Consider the following 18,622-nt stretch of genomic DNA (forward strand, 5'->3'; position numbering starts at 1 on the left):
TCCCCCAACAATCGTTATCTCGAGTCCATGTCTCTTCTGTCAATCAGTGAATCAGTTCTTTCTCCTATTTTTTCTCAGCGTCATTCATCAGTGAAACATTTTTATCGGATTCGACATGCAAAAATCATCAAATGGCTCAGAATGAGGACCATAATTAACATATAATAATAGCTAACAACTTTACAATCCTTATTGAGAAACAAACGTCTTCAAATGAGATTCGTGAAGCATCCAACTCCAAATGTTTTGTGGATTTTAGTGATGATGTTTTATTAAAAGGCTGCTCCTTCTCTGGAGGTCTGCTGAGATCCGTCTGTGGAGCTGTAGGGGGTCCTGACCTCCCGGTTTAGAATAACTTAATCCTTTATATAATCCTGCTCTCATATTCATGAATCAGAGAATGAAAGAAAGACAACAGAGATTCCCAGAGAGAAACTCCCGCACAAAAATTTAAATATTTAAATATGAATCTAGTTTCTAAGAACATTCTATTTATGCAACAAGACAAATTTCATATAAATGTCAAATTAATTCCTGAAAAAAATGTTTCTACACAGCAAAGAGATTTATTTCAGTAATTTCTAATCCGTGCAATAAATTCCAGATTTTAGTGGACAGGAGGCTGTGAGCTGGACCAGCAGATATCTGTGATTTCTTGGTGAGATCATATTAATTTGTGTGGGTCCAACAGAAGAACATAATTCTGGCTGAAATCAAACCTTTTATTGAAGCTCATAAATAAAGTTCCATACAAAACAAGTCACGCTCAAAGTTATAAATAGAAGAGACATCACAGAACCAAACTGCAGTAAAACACCCTTCTTTCTTCTGTTTTTATCCACATAATCCCTCTTTTGTTTCCTGCACTGAATACAAAATTACATATTTTTAATCTGCGGTCAGACACAAAAACTCACATTTTTTAAAAATCATCATTTTTGAGTCAAATTCACAAAAACTAATTTTAGCCAGAAAGTTCTGTTAACATTTGTCACGTTTCTTTCCGGATATTTAATTTATCTTGATTGATTTATCACTGAATTTACGACAAAAGAAAAGAGCTCAACCGTTACAGTAGAACGCGTCACCAGCTCCAGTGGAGCAGGTGCCCGGCCCCCGGCTGCTGGTGCCCGGCCTCCGACCGCTGGTGCTCGGCCTCCGGCTGCTGGTGCTCGGCCCCTGGCTGCTGGCGCTGCCGCAGGCCGCGCTGCTCCGCGCCGAAGCCGGGGTGTAGCAGAGGGGAGAAGGCACAGAGCGGGAGGCCCAGCCCGGAGCGGAGCGTCGCCTCCAGGTCCTGCGCTGTCACGGTGACGTGTCGCGCCGGCAGCAGCTGCAGCAGCAGCGGCCCCAGGCGGCGCTCCGCCCGGGCCCGCTTCACCTTGTAGCGGTGGTTCTGGAACCAGATCTTCACCTGGGTCGGGGTGAGCTGGATGAGACCGGCAAGGTGCTCCCGCTCTGGGGCGGACAGGTAGCGCTGCTGGCGGAAACGTCGCTCCAGCTCGGAGGTCTGAGCTCTGGAGAACAGAACCCTCCTCTTCCGGCCGGGGGGCTGGTCTGCCGCTGCGGCCGCGGGGGGAAGCTCCGTCGCCGGGGACGTCCCGGGGGAGTTGGACACTGGTCGGGGCTGCAGGGGGCGACCGAGCACTGCGGGGATGACGACGACAGGTCACGTGATTACACCAAGACATGGATCAGTGGATCAATGAAACGGATTAATGATCAATGATCTGATGTCCCACACAGAACGTTAACCCTTTACAGGACAAGAAGCCAGATTTGATCACTTCACCTTCTCTCTGTTCCTCTGAGTTACATTTAGTTTCGTTATTACATTAGATAAACTACAGGCATGTCAACATTTATGAATAGATTTTTCTAGAGAATGGAATTAGATATGGAAATTAAATCTACTCTGATTTATTTGGAAAAAATATAAATAAAAACAATCAGAAAAAGTATAAACATGAAAACGTGGGGTTAGAATGTAGAATTTTCACGTATTCCAATCAGTGCCATATAAAGGGTTAAACATCCATTAGATCAGTATCGGTCCCTTTGGACCGGTTCTCCTCACGTGATCCACGGTTCCACCGTCCGTCCACTTCCGGTGGGCTCCCTGCGCCCGGAGCCTCCTCCGTGTCCTCCTCCTCCGTCTCGTCCGTCCCGGAGCCGCATTTCCCGGCAGGAAGATCCAGGATGTCCCGAACCGAGAAGCCCGTTCTTGTCGCGCCGGAGCCCCGAGACATGATGAGCAGCGTGAGAGGGCAGCGGACCGCGGCTCCATGAAGGGCCGGCGGGCGGCGGAGCGGGGCGGACTGAGGGCCACCGAGGCTCTGGGTCCTCCGTTAAAAGAGCCGGAGGCGGCGCGGTGGAGTGTGAGGGAGGAGAGAGGCGGCTAACGAGCCGGTGGTCAACACACACACACACACACACATCCAAATCAACACACAGCAACACATGAGCACCCACTCATTTACACTGATCATCTAACTTCTGGAGAAGTCCAGGTGTGAAGGTCTGTCTGCTCTCTGATTGGCTGCTGACCAGTGTTATATGTGTTCACAGATGCTAGAAACAGTAGAATGTGCTCAGTGCACTTTGGCCATGACTCCAACACCTGCACATTCATTGGTGGAGTGTGTGTGTGAGAGAGAGAATTTCAGATGATGGAGATGAACATGTTCTGTCCGTCTTTGATATGCAGCAGCAGCACCTCATCCTCTTTCTCCACCTCGTTTTTTCTCCCTCCTCCTCTTCTCCCTTGTCCCTCTTCTTCCTCGTCCTCCTTTCGTCTTCTTCTCCCTCCTTCCCTGTGGATGAAGCAGGTTTCATTTCAGTCATCAGAATATTGGACAATCCTGTTCTCCACCTGTTCAAGTCCTTTATCGTCGTACGAGTTCCTGCTTTGACTTAATGAGTCTTGTGTTCAGATTTTCACATTTCTTGACATTGAAATTCCCTTTGACCTTCACTGACAGAATCAGTATTTCAATTTGAAACATCAAATATTTGAACTCTCAGCATTTGAGTTGTTTTTTCTTTTTCAGAATTTGTTTATTTGTGTGTTTCTGCTGTGTGTCACGTGTGTGTGTGTGTGTGTGTGTGTCTCTCCTGCTGGGTGGTCGACCTCTGCAAACAAACACACCATGAGCCGACAGCCACAAAGGCTGCACAGCCTCCACATTTATCCCATTTATTCCCCCTGAACACTTTATAATGGCTGAACTGACACACACACACACACTGCTGGGAATACATGTGGGACTGCTGGGAGTTGTCATGGTATTCAGACTGCTCTCCTTCAATAGTCTGTCTTCTATATTTGTGACCACACACACAACTGACACAACGTGACCAGAAAAAATGAACATAAAAAATATTAATTTCAACTGAAGTGGTTGAAGTTTTTTAACCGTACATTTTGCTTGGGAAATTAATAAAACAGTAAAATCCAAAATAAAAGACAAGAAAGAAGATATCAATGTTATGTAAAGTGATGTAGACCAAATCACACACACACACACACACACACACACACACACACACGCTCAGTCTTTCTTCTCACAGCCGACATCAGAACCCATCCTGACAGTCGATGACTTTGTGTCCCCTATTGTAACATCTGATATTTGACTGAAAAAAACTTTGACCTGCAGCTTTGTGCTGAACACTGAGCTGAGACTGTCCCCTGCTGGCCTTCGAAGGAACTACAACGTCTTTGGAAATACATGTATGCTTATTCATTAGATGAATCACTGTTTGATTCCAGTTTTAACATCATCGGAGATCAAAATGATGCAACAACCATCATTGGTAGGACTGCACAGGTTCAGTGAGAAATAAGCTTTTTAAAATAGTTTGACATCTCTTAACATCATTTTGTGTCCTAAAAATTAGTGTGTTTTTTAATTTCAATATTCAGACCTATTCTTGGAAAGTGTGTTCTTCATATCAGTGTTGTTTTGATAAATGATGAAATTTTTGACAGTTCATTTAACAATTTAATCTCCTCGTTTCAGCTTCATCACTTCCAGGTCACTTTTTTAAAACTGTTTTTCTCATATTTGACATAAAAATTTTAAAATTCAAATTAACCAAATTATATTTGTAGGATTGTGTATTCTAGATGTTAAGTTATATTTACGTCAAAGGCAGCTGTTGTGTGTGTGGGTCCGTGTCCAGTACTTTGGTTCTATTATTGTCTGTCTCCTCCTTGCAGGGGACTCAGGTGTGTCTCAGGCTATGTCACCATGGTAACGAGTTCAGGTGAATCAGAACAGTTTTCAATCTCAACCTCAACACTGACTTTAGTCAAAGAAGCATCTTCCACATTGGATGTGAAATAATCGTCCATCTCCACTGGAGGCTGAGGGCGGGGTTGGGGGGTTGGGGTTTGGTGGTGGTGGTGGTCGTGGTCGTCTTTGAACCACACATACTTAAAGCAGAATTGGCTCCACGTTAGATAAACAGCACTTTGGCATTCACACATGTACAAAGGCTCTTTCTTAAGGTGAAAAGGGCTTAAAGCGTCAGTGTGCGTGCTTTCAGCTGCTGCTGGGCCACCCAGAGAGGGAGAGAGCACCGGATCGGAGCTATGGCTGAACGTCAGAGTTACTGACTCAGGCTCACGTTTGATTGTCCTGTTGGAGACAGTTGGACCTGTGCAGCCACGTGCAGCGCTGACCTCCACCAACCACAGAACCTGAGCCCGAGCGGGTCGGAGGCACGGCAGCACGGCGACACAGAGGCGGATCCATGGGAACGTGGTGGCTTTTCCACTGAGCAAATACTCCAAACTGTTCATTCCCCGCCTGGGGGTTGGGGGTGGGGGGGTCACTGAGCAAACACAGGAGAAAGGAGTCTGCGATCTCCACCCTGTTCCCAGGAGAACTTTTTTTTAATTTGTGTTTTTAATCGCAGCTCCAAGCTGTCTAGCTCAGCTTCAGTTTGACGGCAGAAAGCGGAATTAATTGTGTTAAAGCACAGAGGCGGTGCGACATGTTTTATCTGAGATAATTAAACAACACAAGGTGAAAGTAGAAGATCCCTCCGAGAGCTCAGACCTCCACCAGCAGCTCATTTCAACCAGTATTTGTATATCACTCCATTTCCACCATATATTAATCTACCTAACCTGATTCTACCTCCATCAATAGATTCCTTGACCCAGTAAACATCCCCTGACCATTTGTGAATACACTGATATCATTTTTAGTCGTTGACTGAATTCACTATTTGTCTAATGGTGGTGAAGCTGACGGCGTCGTTCCTGCAGCAGCTGCTCGTCTTTCTTCCGTCGACGTTTTTGTCTTTTCCTCGTCAACCCTCTGACCCCACAAAATGACCTGAGTCAGGTCTGGTTTCCTGTGTCTTATTTCCATCATCAACTGATCAGTGGACTCTTCTGCATCAGTTGATCAGTTGTTTGATTATAAAATGTCAGAAAATGTGGAGAAATGAGGTGAAAACAAGTGTGGACACAAACCAGAGAGATCAACCTGTTTCACTCACTCACTCAAACGATTCAGTGATTTAATCGCCGCTTTCACTCTGTGAATCAAATCACTTTCTCTTTGTTTTATCGTCTCAGGACTTCAGCTCCAAACCCACCAGGGATGAATGAGTGATGGTGAACAAGTGATGAGTCTGCAGGAGCAAACAGACGGACACCACCGCTGCCTCCATGTTCAATTCCTGGAGTCAGATGTGAGTTTTGTGTGTGTGTGTGTGTGTGTGCAGTTAATGGACAACCTGACTCGTGTCGCTCTCAAACCCGAAGCTCCTTTAATTTCATTTAATATAATTTTATTTAATTTTATTCAATTCAGCCACACATTTTCTTGTCTTTTTTTAAATTAATTAGATATTAATTACTTGTTTCCCACATTTGTATTTTGACTCGTGCAAATGTCATCTTCAAATCCAATAATTTGTCATATTTACTCACAAGAAATTCACCCAGTTGTCATATTAATTATTATTATTATGATTGTTATTGTTGTTATTGTCATTAGATACATTTTGGGCTGTTGACACACAGTGAAGCGAGATGTTGCGACTCTGCGGTTTAAAAGCCTAACTGTTGTAACTCTGCTAGCAGCCAAATATTCAGTCTGTTCAATGAATTTATGAACGTATGAATCCACCTGCTGAGCTGATTAAATCACATTCAACAGCAGAATGAGTCAAACGGACACGTTGGATCCAAGCCGCTTTTTAGGAACAAACAGAAAACAAAGAGTTGTTTCAGGAGTTCATAGGGGGTGAGTGCCCCCCCCCCTGGTAGTAGTAGGTATCAGTGTGGACCGGGTCCAGGTGGTCCAGTCTGGGCTCCAACACCAGGTTGTCGATGGAGAACGGGTGGTAGAAGGAGCAGTGTGGGTGCTGGGGGGGCAGCTGGGGCCGGTGGAGGTACTGGGGGTGGGGTGGGTCCGTGGGCTTCAGGTGTATGGGCTCATGCTGCAGCAGGTGATGATGGGAGAACACGTGCTGTGAGGGTGCCTGCACAGGGTCGGAGGTCAGCGGGTCAGCCGGTGGTTTCCGGTCGGCTGCCTTCTCACCGGGGGCCAGTGGGGAGGACGCGGCCGAGTGCGGGGAGTCTGAGCCGCTGCTGGGGACCGATCCGCCCTCCGACCCAGCACCAGGCTTCCCCTCACACCTGAACCTCCTCTGGCGCCGCAGGTAGCAGCCGTTCTCGAACATGTCCCCCGAGTCCGGGTGCAGGGCCCAGAAGGAGCCTTTGCCTGGGGCACCGGCGGCCCGGGGAACCTTCTGGAAGCAGTCGTTGAAGGACAGCGAGTGGCGGACGGAGTTCTGCCAGCGCTGCCGGTTCTGCCGGTAGAACGGGAAGTGGTCCATGATCCACCGGTAGATGTCGCTCAGCCTCAGCATGCGGCTGGCGGACTGCTGCAGCGCCATGCTGATTAGAGAGATGTACGAGAACGGAGGTTTGGTGTGGGTGGGGCTCCGCCGGTACGGCCTCGGCACCCTGAACCCCGTCCCACGGCAGGCCGGTCTGAACCCAGGGTTCATGACGGACACGTACGACGGCGGGCTGGTGGGGATTGGGCCCACGGCTCCGGCCTGCAACATGGACGAGCTGACCCCGACTGGGGTCACATGGTGCACGTTCGTGTGTCCGGGGCCAGAGGGGGCGCGCAGGAAGCTGCTCACTGACGTCATGGCTCCGGTGTAGCACTGGAACAGAATCAGAACCGAGTAACAATCACACACACACACGCAGTTTATTTCTGCCCGTTGAAGGAATGCAAATATGTACGAAAAATATTTACTGAAACACAAAAAAAGGTCAATTTTTTGTGTGTTTTACATGGTTGATTATGACAATGAAGATTTTTTTAGATGCAAATTCATGAAAAAAATCAGTTTTAAAATGAGAATGAGTGAAGGTTAGGATAGTTTTTGTTTCAATTAATGAATTCATATGAATTAAATTAAATAATTCAAGTTCGTACGTTTAGGAACTACTGTCCAGACAACATTTTAACATTAAATGCAGCACAGAAATATAAACGCGAATTAATTGTAAAATGGATGTAAATGTAACGACATTCACGTTAATTCATTGTAAACGTTCTATAACGACATTTGTGATCGTAAATAAACAATTGAATAAATACTAAATCAATCAGTTCCAAACATTCCAAACAGAAATGCCGCTGTGTCCGTAGACCGTCAGAAGAACCGGGGCACGTTCACGGACCTCGGTCTCGTACAAGCTCCAGTTCGGATGTTCAAATCCCTCCGTTTTCGCGGCGCTCAGCATCGTTCCGTCCGGACCCGAACCGCTCGCCGATGGCCGCGTCACGCGCTCTCTGTCCCGGCTGAGAGCGGCGGCTGTGACCGGGGGAGGGGGCGTGCGCTGTTCGATGACACTGACACCTGTCATCCAATCAGATTCCTCCCTCCCAGGACATTTGACTTATCGGTGCCGGGCGTCTCCAGAGCCGGGTCTACGCTACCTGACGTTAACATTTCCAGCTCGGAGCATCTCTTCTGTGTTTGCAGAGAAAATAGGAGTTTTTTCCCCAAAGACCTTTATCAAACCGCTTTAACAAACATTGTATTCAGATTGACAGCACGGAGAATTGACGTTAAAGGGAACGTGAATAAATATAGAAAAAAGACAAAACAGAGTAAAATAACGTAAGTAATGTGCAAGGAGGAATAGCAGTGAAACAGTTTTCTCCCTCATCGTTGGGAAGGTCAATTGTAGTAAGTTCTGAATGCTGGGCTCTGAATATGTTTTAATGATTTCAAATATAACTGGAATTCGGTTTCTAAAGAAGAAATATTTTTCTAATTTGGCACGTGTGTGTGTGTGTGTGTGTGTGTGTGTGTCTGTCTGTCTGTCTGTCTGTCTGTCTGTCTGTCTGTCTGTCTGTCTGTCTGTCTGTAATACACACCTGTTCGTGTTTGTGTGGTTCTAACCTTTATAATGAAGCTGTTGGTAAAGTACATTTCCTGGGATGTTTTATGAGGTATAATCACGGACGGAAAGTGACTGAATCAGCGTGAAAAAATAAAATCCCATCAGCAGCAGCCGGACATCAATACATCGTGTCTTGACAAGTGAAGGAACTACTAACTAACTCGTTTGAGCAAGTTTCCCGTCGCGTTCGCAAACTGTTTTGTCCCCGTCGGCTCTCCGTACATCTGTAGTATTAGCATTAGCAACTTGTTAGCCATTGGCACCGCTAGCGTCACAAGGACAGAGGAGCGTTAGCATATGCTAACGAGTGGATTTAACAAAAGACACCTTGGCGTTTTTGGCGCTTGGATCTATCGCGGCGTCTCGTCCACGGATGATGTGAAGGTTCGTTCATGACACGAAACGGACAGAACGTTCGAGACTGAGAGTGACGGAGAGTTCTCTGCAAGTCGTTGAAGTCACAAAACGTGTTTCTGTCGGTTAATTTGATTCGGTCGACGGTTAGTAAACTATTGGTCTGAAGGCGTTGAGTCGACCAGAAGGTGTGTGTGGTTCCAGGAGACTGAGAAGAAGAACGAGCATTTGACATTTGTCGTTTGACCCTCTGCTCACATACCGACACCCACCACCAGGGGGCAACGTGGGCCTGGGTCAGAAACAGAATCTGCTTTCCTGCTGATGTACACATAGACATATATATATATCTATATATGTCTATGGTTGTACATACCAAGAAGTTGTCCTGGTGTAAAGTGGCACATTCAACATAGCATGAAAATATGAATGGATACAAACTATGAGGTTTAAACACTGCACACAGTAATAAACATTAAATTGAATAAAATAAACAAATATAAAATTAAGCATACAATCATGACAGTACTACAGCTGTGCGGGATGAGTTTTGAGTTTTTCAGTTCTCTGTGTGTGTGATGATAACTTGTGTTTGTCGTTTGTGTCCAGATGTCTCCCAAACCTCTGGAGCCTCTGGCCAAGAAGCTGCTCAGGGCCGTGGTGGTGTTGGAGCTGCTGGGTGTGTTCGGGGCCTACGGACTCTTCCACATGATGAACAGCAGTCGAGGTATCGGCTTCACCCAGTCATGAACTGTTCCTCCTTCACCCTGTCACTTTTCAGTCCATCATCGTGTCCCTGGTTTGTTCTCAGACTTCAGAAGCACCATGAACAGAAGGTTTCCATCCATTCTTGAAGGTATGACGTTTTATATGATTTATTGATGTCATGCTGTTGTCTTGTCATATGAAAGAAATAGAGCAAAAGAAAAGTGATAGTCGTGCTATAGCCTTGTACCATGATAAAGCAGTCATGTACATATTTTTTCATTTTTGTAAGACATATTTTTATAAGTTGTTACACAAAAATGAGGTGGAAAAAATGAAAGGAAAAAAATACATTGCATAGTTAAGTGGGGAAAAAAAAGTTTTAAAAAGTCTAAACAGTCCATAGTTGTATGTACCACACATGAAATATAAAAATCTGGAAGCTGTCAGTGTGGAAAGAAAAGTTTAATTTCTGTTCATTTACAAACATGTAACCATGACAACACCCATCTGTCTCCACAGTTTACTACCAGTCCAATGAGTGGGCCGGCGTGTACGGCGTCCGTGAGGGAGACCGGGACGCCTGGTCCGACAAACACGACTGACGGGGAACTACTTCCTCTTCTTCTTGTTCCCCAATGTTCTGCTGCCGGCGGCGAACGGCCTCCGCCGCTTGAACGTGCTCTTCTTCCTGCGCAGCGTCTTGGCATCGCGTCCGTGGATCCAGTCGTCACGCTGAGTTTCCCACCTGAGCTGCTTCGCCGCTGCAGGAAGACGGAGACAGAAGACGCCTGAGATATGAACGAGCACCAGAGAGAATGCTAACAATCCCTGATGAGTTTTTCCTGAATTTCTGACAGACAAAAACATCTGTTCTTCACTAACGGACACGGATGTATGTTTAACACATCAGACGTGTTCAATGATAAACAACCACTGTCACCAGTGAAACTGCCAGTAGACGCCTGTGTTGACGCTACAAATCAGAGGACGGCATTCTGCGATGTCATATTTGGTACTTGTTCAGCTCGCTAAGTGGAGGAGGAACTTAGAACCTGGTACTTTTTTTTATCACCAGTGGAAAAACATTTTTACTTTTTCATATATTTCAGATAAAGATTGGCTTATGTCTTAAAGACCGCATTTACATAAGCAGGAGACGGTAACGTGTTTGTGTCGTGACCCCACCCCTCTCACCTGCCCTGTCCTTGTTGGCCATGGCGTTCAGCCCGCCGCTGTCGAACCTGGAGCCGGCGTTCTCGTCCAGCATGGAGCCAAACTGGAAAACACAAGAACAACGTGTTTTGAACGGAAGGAGCGGTGCTACGATGGGACGCGCTGTCGGTCTCACCTCCTCTGCGGCGGCGAACGCTGCAGAGGTTTTCTTCCTCTGCTTCTTTCCTGCGCCTGTGAGAGCAGACTGCGTCAGCAACAAATGGAACGACAACGGTTCAGTCACACTCAAAACACCGACCTGACGAACCGGCAAAGTCCAGATCGGCTCTTCGTTTCCGCTTCTTAGCCACCAATGGGACGTTTGGAGCGTCCACCTCTTCTCCTGAGTCTGAAAACACAAACTCACTGTGACCTTTGACCTCCAGGGATTTTGGGTAACCTCTGTTGATGTGCTGTTGCTAAGCGACCGTCAGTTCAGCCGACATTTGTACAATGAGTTTGCGTTTCGTAAAGTGATGTCACAGTGCCACGTGTCAGTGTTTCCTGTGAACGGATGAAACGTCGGCACTCACCGTCAGAGGCATCGTCCAGCTCAGGAACTGAAACGACAGCAAACGTCAACCCAAAGCCCAATGAACAGAGGAGGAGAGAACCCAAACGTCACCTCTGTCGTCCTCGTCCACGAACATCCCTCCTTCGTCCTCCAGCTCGTCTCCAAAGTCCTCGCCCATGCTGCCCAGAGACACCTCGTCGTCGTCCAGGTCGCCCTCGTCCGAGTCGTCAGAGTCCGAGTCGTCGGCGTCCTTCTTCCCTTTCTTTCCCTTCACGTTCCTGCGACACGACCAACGATCAACAACCGACAGATCAACGAATCTGTTCTGTGAACGTATGACTGTTTGTCTGCCTTTGCTCCTCTGATGGCCGAATGAAGCGGCAGCTTCAAGGGTTAAAAAAGGTAAAAGAACAAAAACTCACCCTGCGAAGTCGAGCGGGTCGGCTGGCAGGTTGCTGTAGTACGAGTCGCCCTCATACGAGTCTGTTGGAGCAAACAAACGAGTCGCCGTAATGTTTCTCCTCCAGTCGTGTCCGTAACTCCTCGTCACCTCCTCAAAGTCTCACCTAGGAGCTTCTCAAACTCGTCGTCGTCCACGTCCTCCAAGCTCTCGTTGTCGGCATCTCGGCGCTGCCGCCGCCCGGTATTGTCCAGCTGACGTTTCTTGAAGAAGCTGCAGAGTCGAGGGGGTGAGACAACATGAGAGAAAATAAAATATTTTTTAAGAATAAAGAATTGGAAAAAGGAAAGAATAGGAGTAAAGAAAATAAAAGAATTTTTAAAAAACTCAGCATTTTTTTGTCTTAAATAACAGTCAAAGTTCCTGTCGATGCAGCAGTGAAACATTCGACTAAACAGGAAAACTGACCGGTAGAAGAAGATTTCGTTGACGGGAATCTGACTTTCATCTCTGGACAGAAACTCTTCGCTGTTCACTGATGGAGAAAAGACGAAAGTGATGAAGGAGTGAAAGAAAAACCAGACACACACCTTCATCTACAACTCACCTGGGACAGACGCAGCAAACGTCTGTTTCACCTGAACAGCTGCAACATTTTCTGTGTTTTCTGTGAAAAAAGAGAAAAATCATTAAATTCCTAAAAGGTCAAATTCCAGTGGAACGTTTCTCAGAGTCGCTCACGTTTTCCTTTCATCTGTTTGGGGTTTCTGAAGACGAAGCGGTCGAGGAAACGCATGAGGGTGAAGTCCTGCAGCGGGTCGCCCGTGTACGTGATGGCGCCCCCCTGTGGGCGACAGACCACATGTATGAGCAGGTCGCAGGTTTGAAACTCGCTGCAGACACCTTGTGTTACCTGCAGCAGCGTGTTGGCGAACAGCGACACCGACGGGTGGAAGTGCAGCGCCAGCTGAGGAGACAGACAGGTAACGATTAAGACAACGCATCGCCGTGACGACAGATCAGCTGACGTCTCACCCGGCGCAGCTCCCACAGCGTCGAGCGCTCGGCGCCACAGAACAGCGGGTTTCTGTGCAGCGGGTCGTAGCTCTGCTGACTCCGCCCCCCTGCAAACAGGAAGTAGAATGAGAAGAGGATTTGTGGCGTCCATCAGACATAGGCGCGCTGCACCGACCTCCCAGGTTCTGGTGATGAACCCACGACGCCGCAGGTTTGCTCTTTGCGCTCGCCGCGTCCGTCTGTTTGTCGGCGTCCACAAAGCGCTCGTCCTCATCCTCCTCAGGCAGATCTTTGAACTCCTCCTCCTCGCCGTCCTGGGGGTCCGCGTGAACAGGAAGTTATCGACCACAACCCCGCGCGTGACGATCAACAACCCGGACCCCCGGCTCACCTCGGCCTCCTGCAGCAGCGTCCTCAGGCCCGGCTTGGCCTTCATGACCTCTGACACCAGGAAGAGGGCACCGCAGGCAAAGCTGGCGCTCTGCTCGGCGCTGACCTGCAGCAGACGCTTGACAAAGGCTTTGACGCGCCGCAGCATCACGTCGGCCTTCAGAGACTTGTAGAGGAGATTGAGGAACATAGTCTGTCTGGACGACGACGACAAACCGCTGTCCTGCAACTTCCTGCCGGGGAGGAGAAACAGGAAATGACCTCACGCGACAGTCTGGTCACATGATAGCACGGATTCATCAGCTGTAACTATTCGATCGTCTCTGCAGTGGGGGCGTTGACAGTGTAGAACGTGGAGGTCTGATTACTAATCTACATTATCACCAACATGGAGGGAAAATATTAACATTTGTTTTACAAATCCGTGTTTTTCCCCAACCTGAAAGATCGACGTGTCCTCTGATATGAAATATAACTCCACTGGTTCAGGGAAAAAGGACTTTTCCACAATGAACACCCGATCAGGGTTCATTTCTGGCTAAAAATGAGAACAATGAATAAAAACTATCATGAACAGACCTTCAGTGAGAGGATCACAGACCGGACTACAACATTAGATCCATCACCATCGCAGAAATCATTCAGTTCTAGTTCAATAATCTCTTATTTTTCAGCAAACAAATCACACTCGCACACATTTAACTGACACTTGCTGAAGCACTGAAACACACCAGACTCTCCTTGATCTCCGTCATCACTGAATGACCGAGGTGAATGCTGGTTTTAACATGTTCTAGATGTTTCCAGCCGATGTACAGATCACTGATCTCTGTCATATCAGAGAATCGTCTCCTACTCCCTCTTTCTTCTCTCGTTTGTGACAAAAACCTACAGGGACTACTGGGATGTTGTGGAAGAGAACCAGGACCGAACCGACTCCACGATGGTCGTCACGGTTTCACAGCATCATCTCCTCATCTCCTACCTTAACTGCGTCACAAGTCTTGTGAGAGACCAGAACCCCTACCGTGACCCCACCGTGACCTTCATGTACTCCCATGCTGTGCTCCGTACCTGTAGAGGGCCACGTAGTAGCGGTCGGAGACGCTCTGCTGCGCGTCCATCACCTGGAACAGCAGCATGAGCGCCTGCACGGCCGTGTTGAACTTCACCAGGTGCACCACTCTGAACAGCGTGTCCAGCTGCTCCTTCACCTTGTCGTCGCCGGCGCCAGCGTACGGGTACGCCCGGTTCACGCCCGACAGCAGCGCGCTCAGCATCTTGGACTCCACGTCCTTCTTCTTGACGCAGGCGCGGAAGAAGGAGAAGTAGATGGTGATGAGCTTGGCGGCGAGCTGGGCCTCGTCGTGGCTCAGGCGCACCTGGCTGAGGAAGCACACGGCGTAGTACTGCGCCTTGGGGGCGACGTTGGGCCGGAAGACGAGTCGCTCCACCTCGCAGCACACCACCGCCTTCATGTTGGGGTGTTTGTGCAGCAGTGTCTCCAGCAGGTACGAGGCTTTAGCCGCCATCTTGTACTCGGGGTCGCCCAGTTTGTTGACGAGCTGGGCGAGCAGCGCCCGCTCCTGCTCGGGCCGCTGACTCAGCAGCTCGTGCGCGGTGGTCAGCGCCTTGGTCTTGGTGGCCGCCACCGTGTCGTGGGCCACGACGTCCAGCGCCGCCACGAACTCGGCCACGTGGTGTTTGAGCTGGTGCTCGAAGTACCAGAGGATGAGGCGGCGGTCGCGGGCGTCGCGGTTGCCGCTGGCGACATCCTCCAGCTGGTGGAAGGGGTGCTGGGCGAAGGGGCGGAGCTTCCTGCCCTCGGGCAGCAGGTCCGACAGCAGCAGCTCGCGCAGCGTGTCCAGAGCCATGAGGCCCATCCGCCGGCTGCCCTTCTTCTTCACCATGGACACCAGGCTCTCTACGTGCTCAAGCATGTGCACCGGGGCGTCCTGGATCAGAACCGTCATGGCCGCCATTCGGTCGGCCAGCACGCCGGAGGAGACCACCGTCTTCATCCAAGCCGAGTTGGCTCCTTTCTGCAGGTTCTTCTTATTCTTGTAGAGGCTGACGTCGGCCTCCAGCAGCTGCTGCGCCAGCGTCTTGTACTGGGACACCATCGCCGGGTCCTGCGGCGCAGACGAGCCCTCGGCGGTGTACTCCAGGTCGTACCACTTCCCCCCGGGCTTCACCAGCAGAACGGGTCTCTGCTGGAACTCAAACACGTTGGCGCTCAGCTTCGCCTTTTTCCCGGCGGTGCCCTGAGCTCCTTGAGTCTTCGTCTGCTTTGTCTGCTGCTCGCTGGGCGGACGGTGCCGGTTGACCGTCGGGCGCTTTGACCCCCCGCAGCAGATTTCTTGGTTTTGGCCTTTGCACTTTGACGTTCAGCGGTGTCGGCGCCGTCCGTCTCCTCGGACACGATCTGCTGGTCGGCGTACGCCCCGAGGCCCAGTCTGGTGATGAACTGCTCCAGCTCGCCCTGCTCCAGGTCGTCGATGGCGTCCTTCGTTCCTCCGTCCACCAGGTCGCCGGAGTCCTCCAGGCCGGCGAGGAGGATGTAGTCGGCCTGGGGGGATGCCAACGACAGATTTTAGACTGACAGACGACACTGGGTGACGTTCTCTCGTACTCCATGTGTTACAGTTTACACAGACGGTGTAATGTGACGACATCATCCTGAACGGAAACACATGACATGTTTATTCACGGAGAACTCTTAAAACAAACACAGAAATGTCTTTGTTTCTGTAGAATTATCTGACATGGAACCAGAGTCAGTTTCTGAAAGTCAGAAACTGGACAAACTGACCTTTGACCTGGAAGCTATTCACCTGTTCACTCATTTAATGTATATATACTGTATGTATGTATTAATGTAAACATACATACATATATATATATATATACACACACACACACACACACACACACACACACACACACACACACACACACACACACACAGAGTATTTCATGTTTTAACCACATTCACCCCAAACAAAAGCAAACCCATTGATCAGTACCTCACAGAATAATCTCTTGTTGGAACTTCGATGGAACTGACCTGAGTCCCTCCGAGCCGCAGAACTTCGTCCAAACTCAGCTCTTCTTCTTCTTCTTTCTTCGTCGCGTTTCTTTTACCTCCATATGTCGCTTCTTCTTCTTCCTCCTCCATTTCTGCATCTTCAGGTCGGACAAACGTGCGTTTATTCGCGTCGGTTTTCCGCCGCTGCTTGTGTTTCGCTGCCATGCTGGATCTGTCCGAGCTCGTGCGGAGATACGACACGGAAGTGAAAGGAAAACGGAGGCAGTGAGTGGGCGGGACTTCCGCTCCTTGAAAATGATATTGTGGTACTTTTTGTGATACAGAAGACACCAACACGAATACAACTATAATATAATTATAATGTACAATAAAAATGTAATAAATGTGTTTACTTCCCAGGATGGATCATCAAGTGATCAAACTGTTTCTGTCCAATCAGTTAGTTTCTCTCATCTACACAAACACAGTCCAATCAGAGCATGTGTTTCTCATATTAACCAAGTTTTCAAGAACGTACAAGGATTTTCAGAATAATACAGAAAATACCACTGATCGGCGAGTGGATGCATCATTCAGTACATCTGAACAAGAAGTCCGTTAATATTTTATTATGAAGGGACAACCGGATGTTGCGTTTAATGGCGGCCTCCTTGACGGTCTTCAGTCCGACAGCAGTGTGGACGTTTCTCCTTCAAAGACGTGGTATCTTTATGATGTAAGGGACAGTTAGACTTTTCACCTACTCGTCTATCAGAGTGCTACTCACCGGAACACAAATTCCGTTCGGTCCGTTCCTAAGTCGCCTGTAGCTAACGCGGCTAATGCTGCTAGCGGACACATCTCCTCTGCTGTCTGATGAAGTTCGTCCATGTGAGTGACATAGAATCAAACTCTTGATTCATTTCTGAGACTGGATGTCAGACGAGAATGATAAGCTTCCGGTCTGTGAAACTGATTTCTTCTGTTCGTGTGTTCAAACGCGCAGCAGGTGAGTTTCTGATTTTTCACTTCTGTTTTCTTGTAAAATGACAGAAATCAAACCAAACATTGGAAAGTTTCATATGTTTGAAGTCAGTTCACTACTGACTCTGAAATAAGGAACATTCTACAGCGTTTTCTCAGTTCAGGGTGAACAAGCCTGATTTCCACCTGATTTCCACCTGATTTCCCTGACGAGGAGGAACATGTTTGTGTTTATCTCCTGTTGTTGACAGCAGGATGGCGACTGGCTCCAAACCGACACCTGTGCAGCTCGGACCCGGAGCGGACTGGACCCTCCATGCTCCGGCACCTGACCTCCAAAATAAAAGCCACAGGTCCCATTTCAGTGGCCGAGTACATGAGGGAGGTTCTCACCAACCCAGTGACGGTAGGAGATCGAACCCGTGTCCGTCGGTCTGAGCGTCACCAGGAACCTGACTGTTTCTGTCCTTCAGGGTTATTATGTGAAGAACGACATGCTGGGTCCTGATGGAGATTTCATCACGTCACCAGAGATCAGTCAGATGTTTGGAGAGGTACAACAACTAATCCAGGTCCTTTAACCCTTTGACGCCCCCGGTATCACCGGCACTATGTTGACTATTTGCGCTGTCAGAAAACGGTCCTGAAAGCTGAGAAGTGTCACTAGGTTCCTCTATCCGGTGTGAAGAAGGAGCTAGAAGGAGAAAATATCAATCGATTCCTGGAAGATGAGAAGTTCCACTTCACAGCCAAGTTGCTGTCATTACGGTAATGACTCGCCTGCTTCTGGCAACAGAGCCAATGGGGTTACCGTAATGACAGTATCATGGCTGGTCTCAATTTTACAACAACATGATTAAAAAGCATTAAATCAAGGATGAGACAGTCACCAAACCACAGTACTCCAAAGTATGCTAGTCCCAGTGTGTTGCTGTGTGTACTGGGGGTGTTAACTCAGTGAACTCGGGTCAGTCGGCTGACGGAACCGGTCAGGAACCTCCGTCAGCATCTCACCAGCTCCTCTCCTCCTGCAGCTGCTCGGCGTCTGGATCATCAGCGAGTGGCTGGCGGCAGGTCGGCCGGCGCGGCTGCAGCTGGTGGAGCTGGGACCTGGGAGAGGGTCGCTGGCCGCCGATGTCCTCCGGGTACTAACGGTGACTTCAGACCGTCGGCACACCTGAGTCTATGTCACAGTGTCTCTGTCCGTCCTCTCCAGGTGTTCAGCCAGCTGCGGTCGGTGGTGGGCGGAGCCTCCGTGTCCCTCCACCTCGTGGAGGTGAGTCCAGCTCTGAGTCGGCTCCAGGCTCAGACTCTGACCGGAACCGGCAGCCGGGAGGCAGAACGGGAGGACGAGCCGGTTTACCGACATGGAGAAACCAGCACCGGTCTGCCGGTGTTCTGGTACCGTCGCCTAGACGACGTCCCAGCAGGTACGTGCTTCTATTTGGAACAGTTTTACTGAATCGACTGATGCTCAACAATCTGTGAAGAACTATTTCCACTGGTGGATGAATGTACATTTTCCTCTTCAGGCTTCAGCATCTTTCTTGCTCACGAGTTCTT

At 48.8% G+C, this 18,622-nt stretch overlaps 4 protein-coding genes across 4 annotated transcripts; 2 read left to right on the top strand and 2 right to left on the bottom strand.

Annotated features, from left to right (window-relative positions):
• Positions 1-1,084: 1,084 nt before the first annotated feature.
• LOC144739036 (homeobox protein Nkx-2.2a-like) lies at positions 1,085-2,246 on the bottom strand. The gene is made up of 2 exons (XM_078622036.1): positions 2,075-2,246; positions 1,085-1,644 (listed from the first exon to the last, which is right to left on the bottom strand). Exons 1-2 carry the CDS (start codon positions 2,244-2,246, stop codon positions 1,085-1,087), a joined length of 732 nt encoding a protein of 243 aa, XP_078478162.1.
• A 7,169-nt stretch (positions 2,247-9,415) lies between these two features.
• Positions 9,416-10,116, top strand: CEBPZOS (CEBPZ opposite strand). The gene is made up of 3 exons (XM_078622039.1): positions 9,416-9,533; positions 9,618-9,662; positions 10,034-10,116. Exons 1-3 carry the CDS (start codon positions 9,416-9,418, stop codon positions 10,114-10,116), a joined length of 246 nt encoding a protein of 81 aa, XP_078478165.1.
• Positions 10,117-10,123: 7 nt separating this feature from the next.
• LOC144739037 (CCAAT/enhancer-binding protein zeta-like) lies at positions 10,124-16,300 on the bottom strand. The gene is given in 15 exon segments (XM_078622037.1): positions 10,124-10,275; positions 10,709-10,790; positions 10,863-10,918; positions 11,352-11,518; positions 11,663-11,723; positions 11,807-11,913; positions 12,109-12,175; positions 12,382-12,484; positions 12,554-12,607; positions 12,676-12,764; positions 12,833-12,971; positions 13,049-13,280; positions 14,122-15,382; positions 15,385-15,616; positions 16,115-16,300. Coding segments are annotated over 15 exon segments (2,988 nt in total).
• LOC144739038 (protein arginine methyltransferase NDUFAF7, mitochondrial-like) lies at positions 16,299-18,616 on the top strand (the record flags this gene model as incomplete). The annotated part of the gene is made up of 6 exons (XM_078622038.1): positions 16,299-16,360; positions 17,348-17,465; positions 17,533-17,613; positions 18,094-18,204; positions 18,276-18,489; positions 18,592-18,616. Coding segments are annotated over exons 1-6 (611 nt in total), but the record flags the coding sequence as incomplete, so codon positions are not given.
• Positions 18,617-18,622: the final 6 nt, after the last annotated feature.

Source organism: Lampetra planeri, unplaced genomic scaffold (assembly GCF_965212315.1).
Source record: "Lampetra planeri unplaced genomic scaffold, kcLamPlan1.2.h2 scaffold_1266, whole genome shotgun sequence".
Classification (NCBI taxonomy): domain Eukaryota; kingdom Metazoa; phylum Chordata; class Hyperoartia; order Petromyzontiformes; family Petromyzontidae; genus Lampetra; species Lampetra planeri.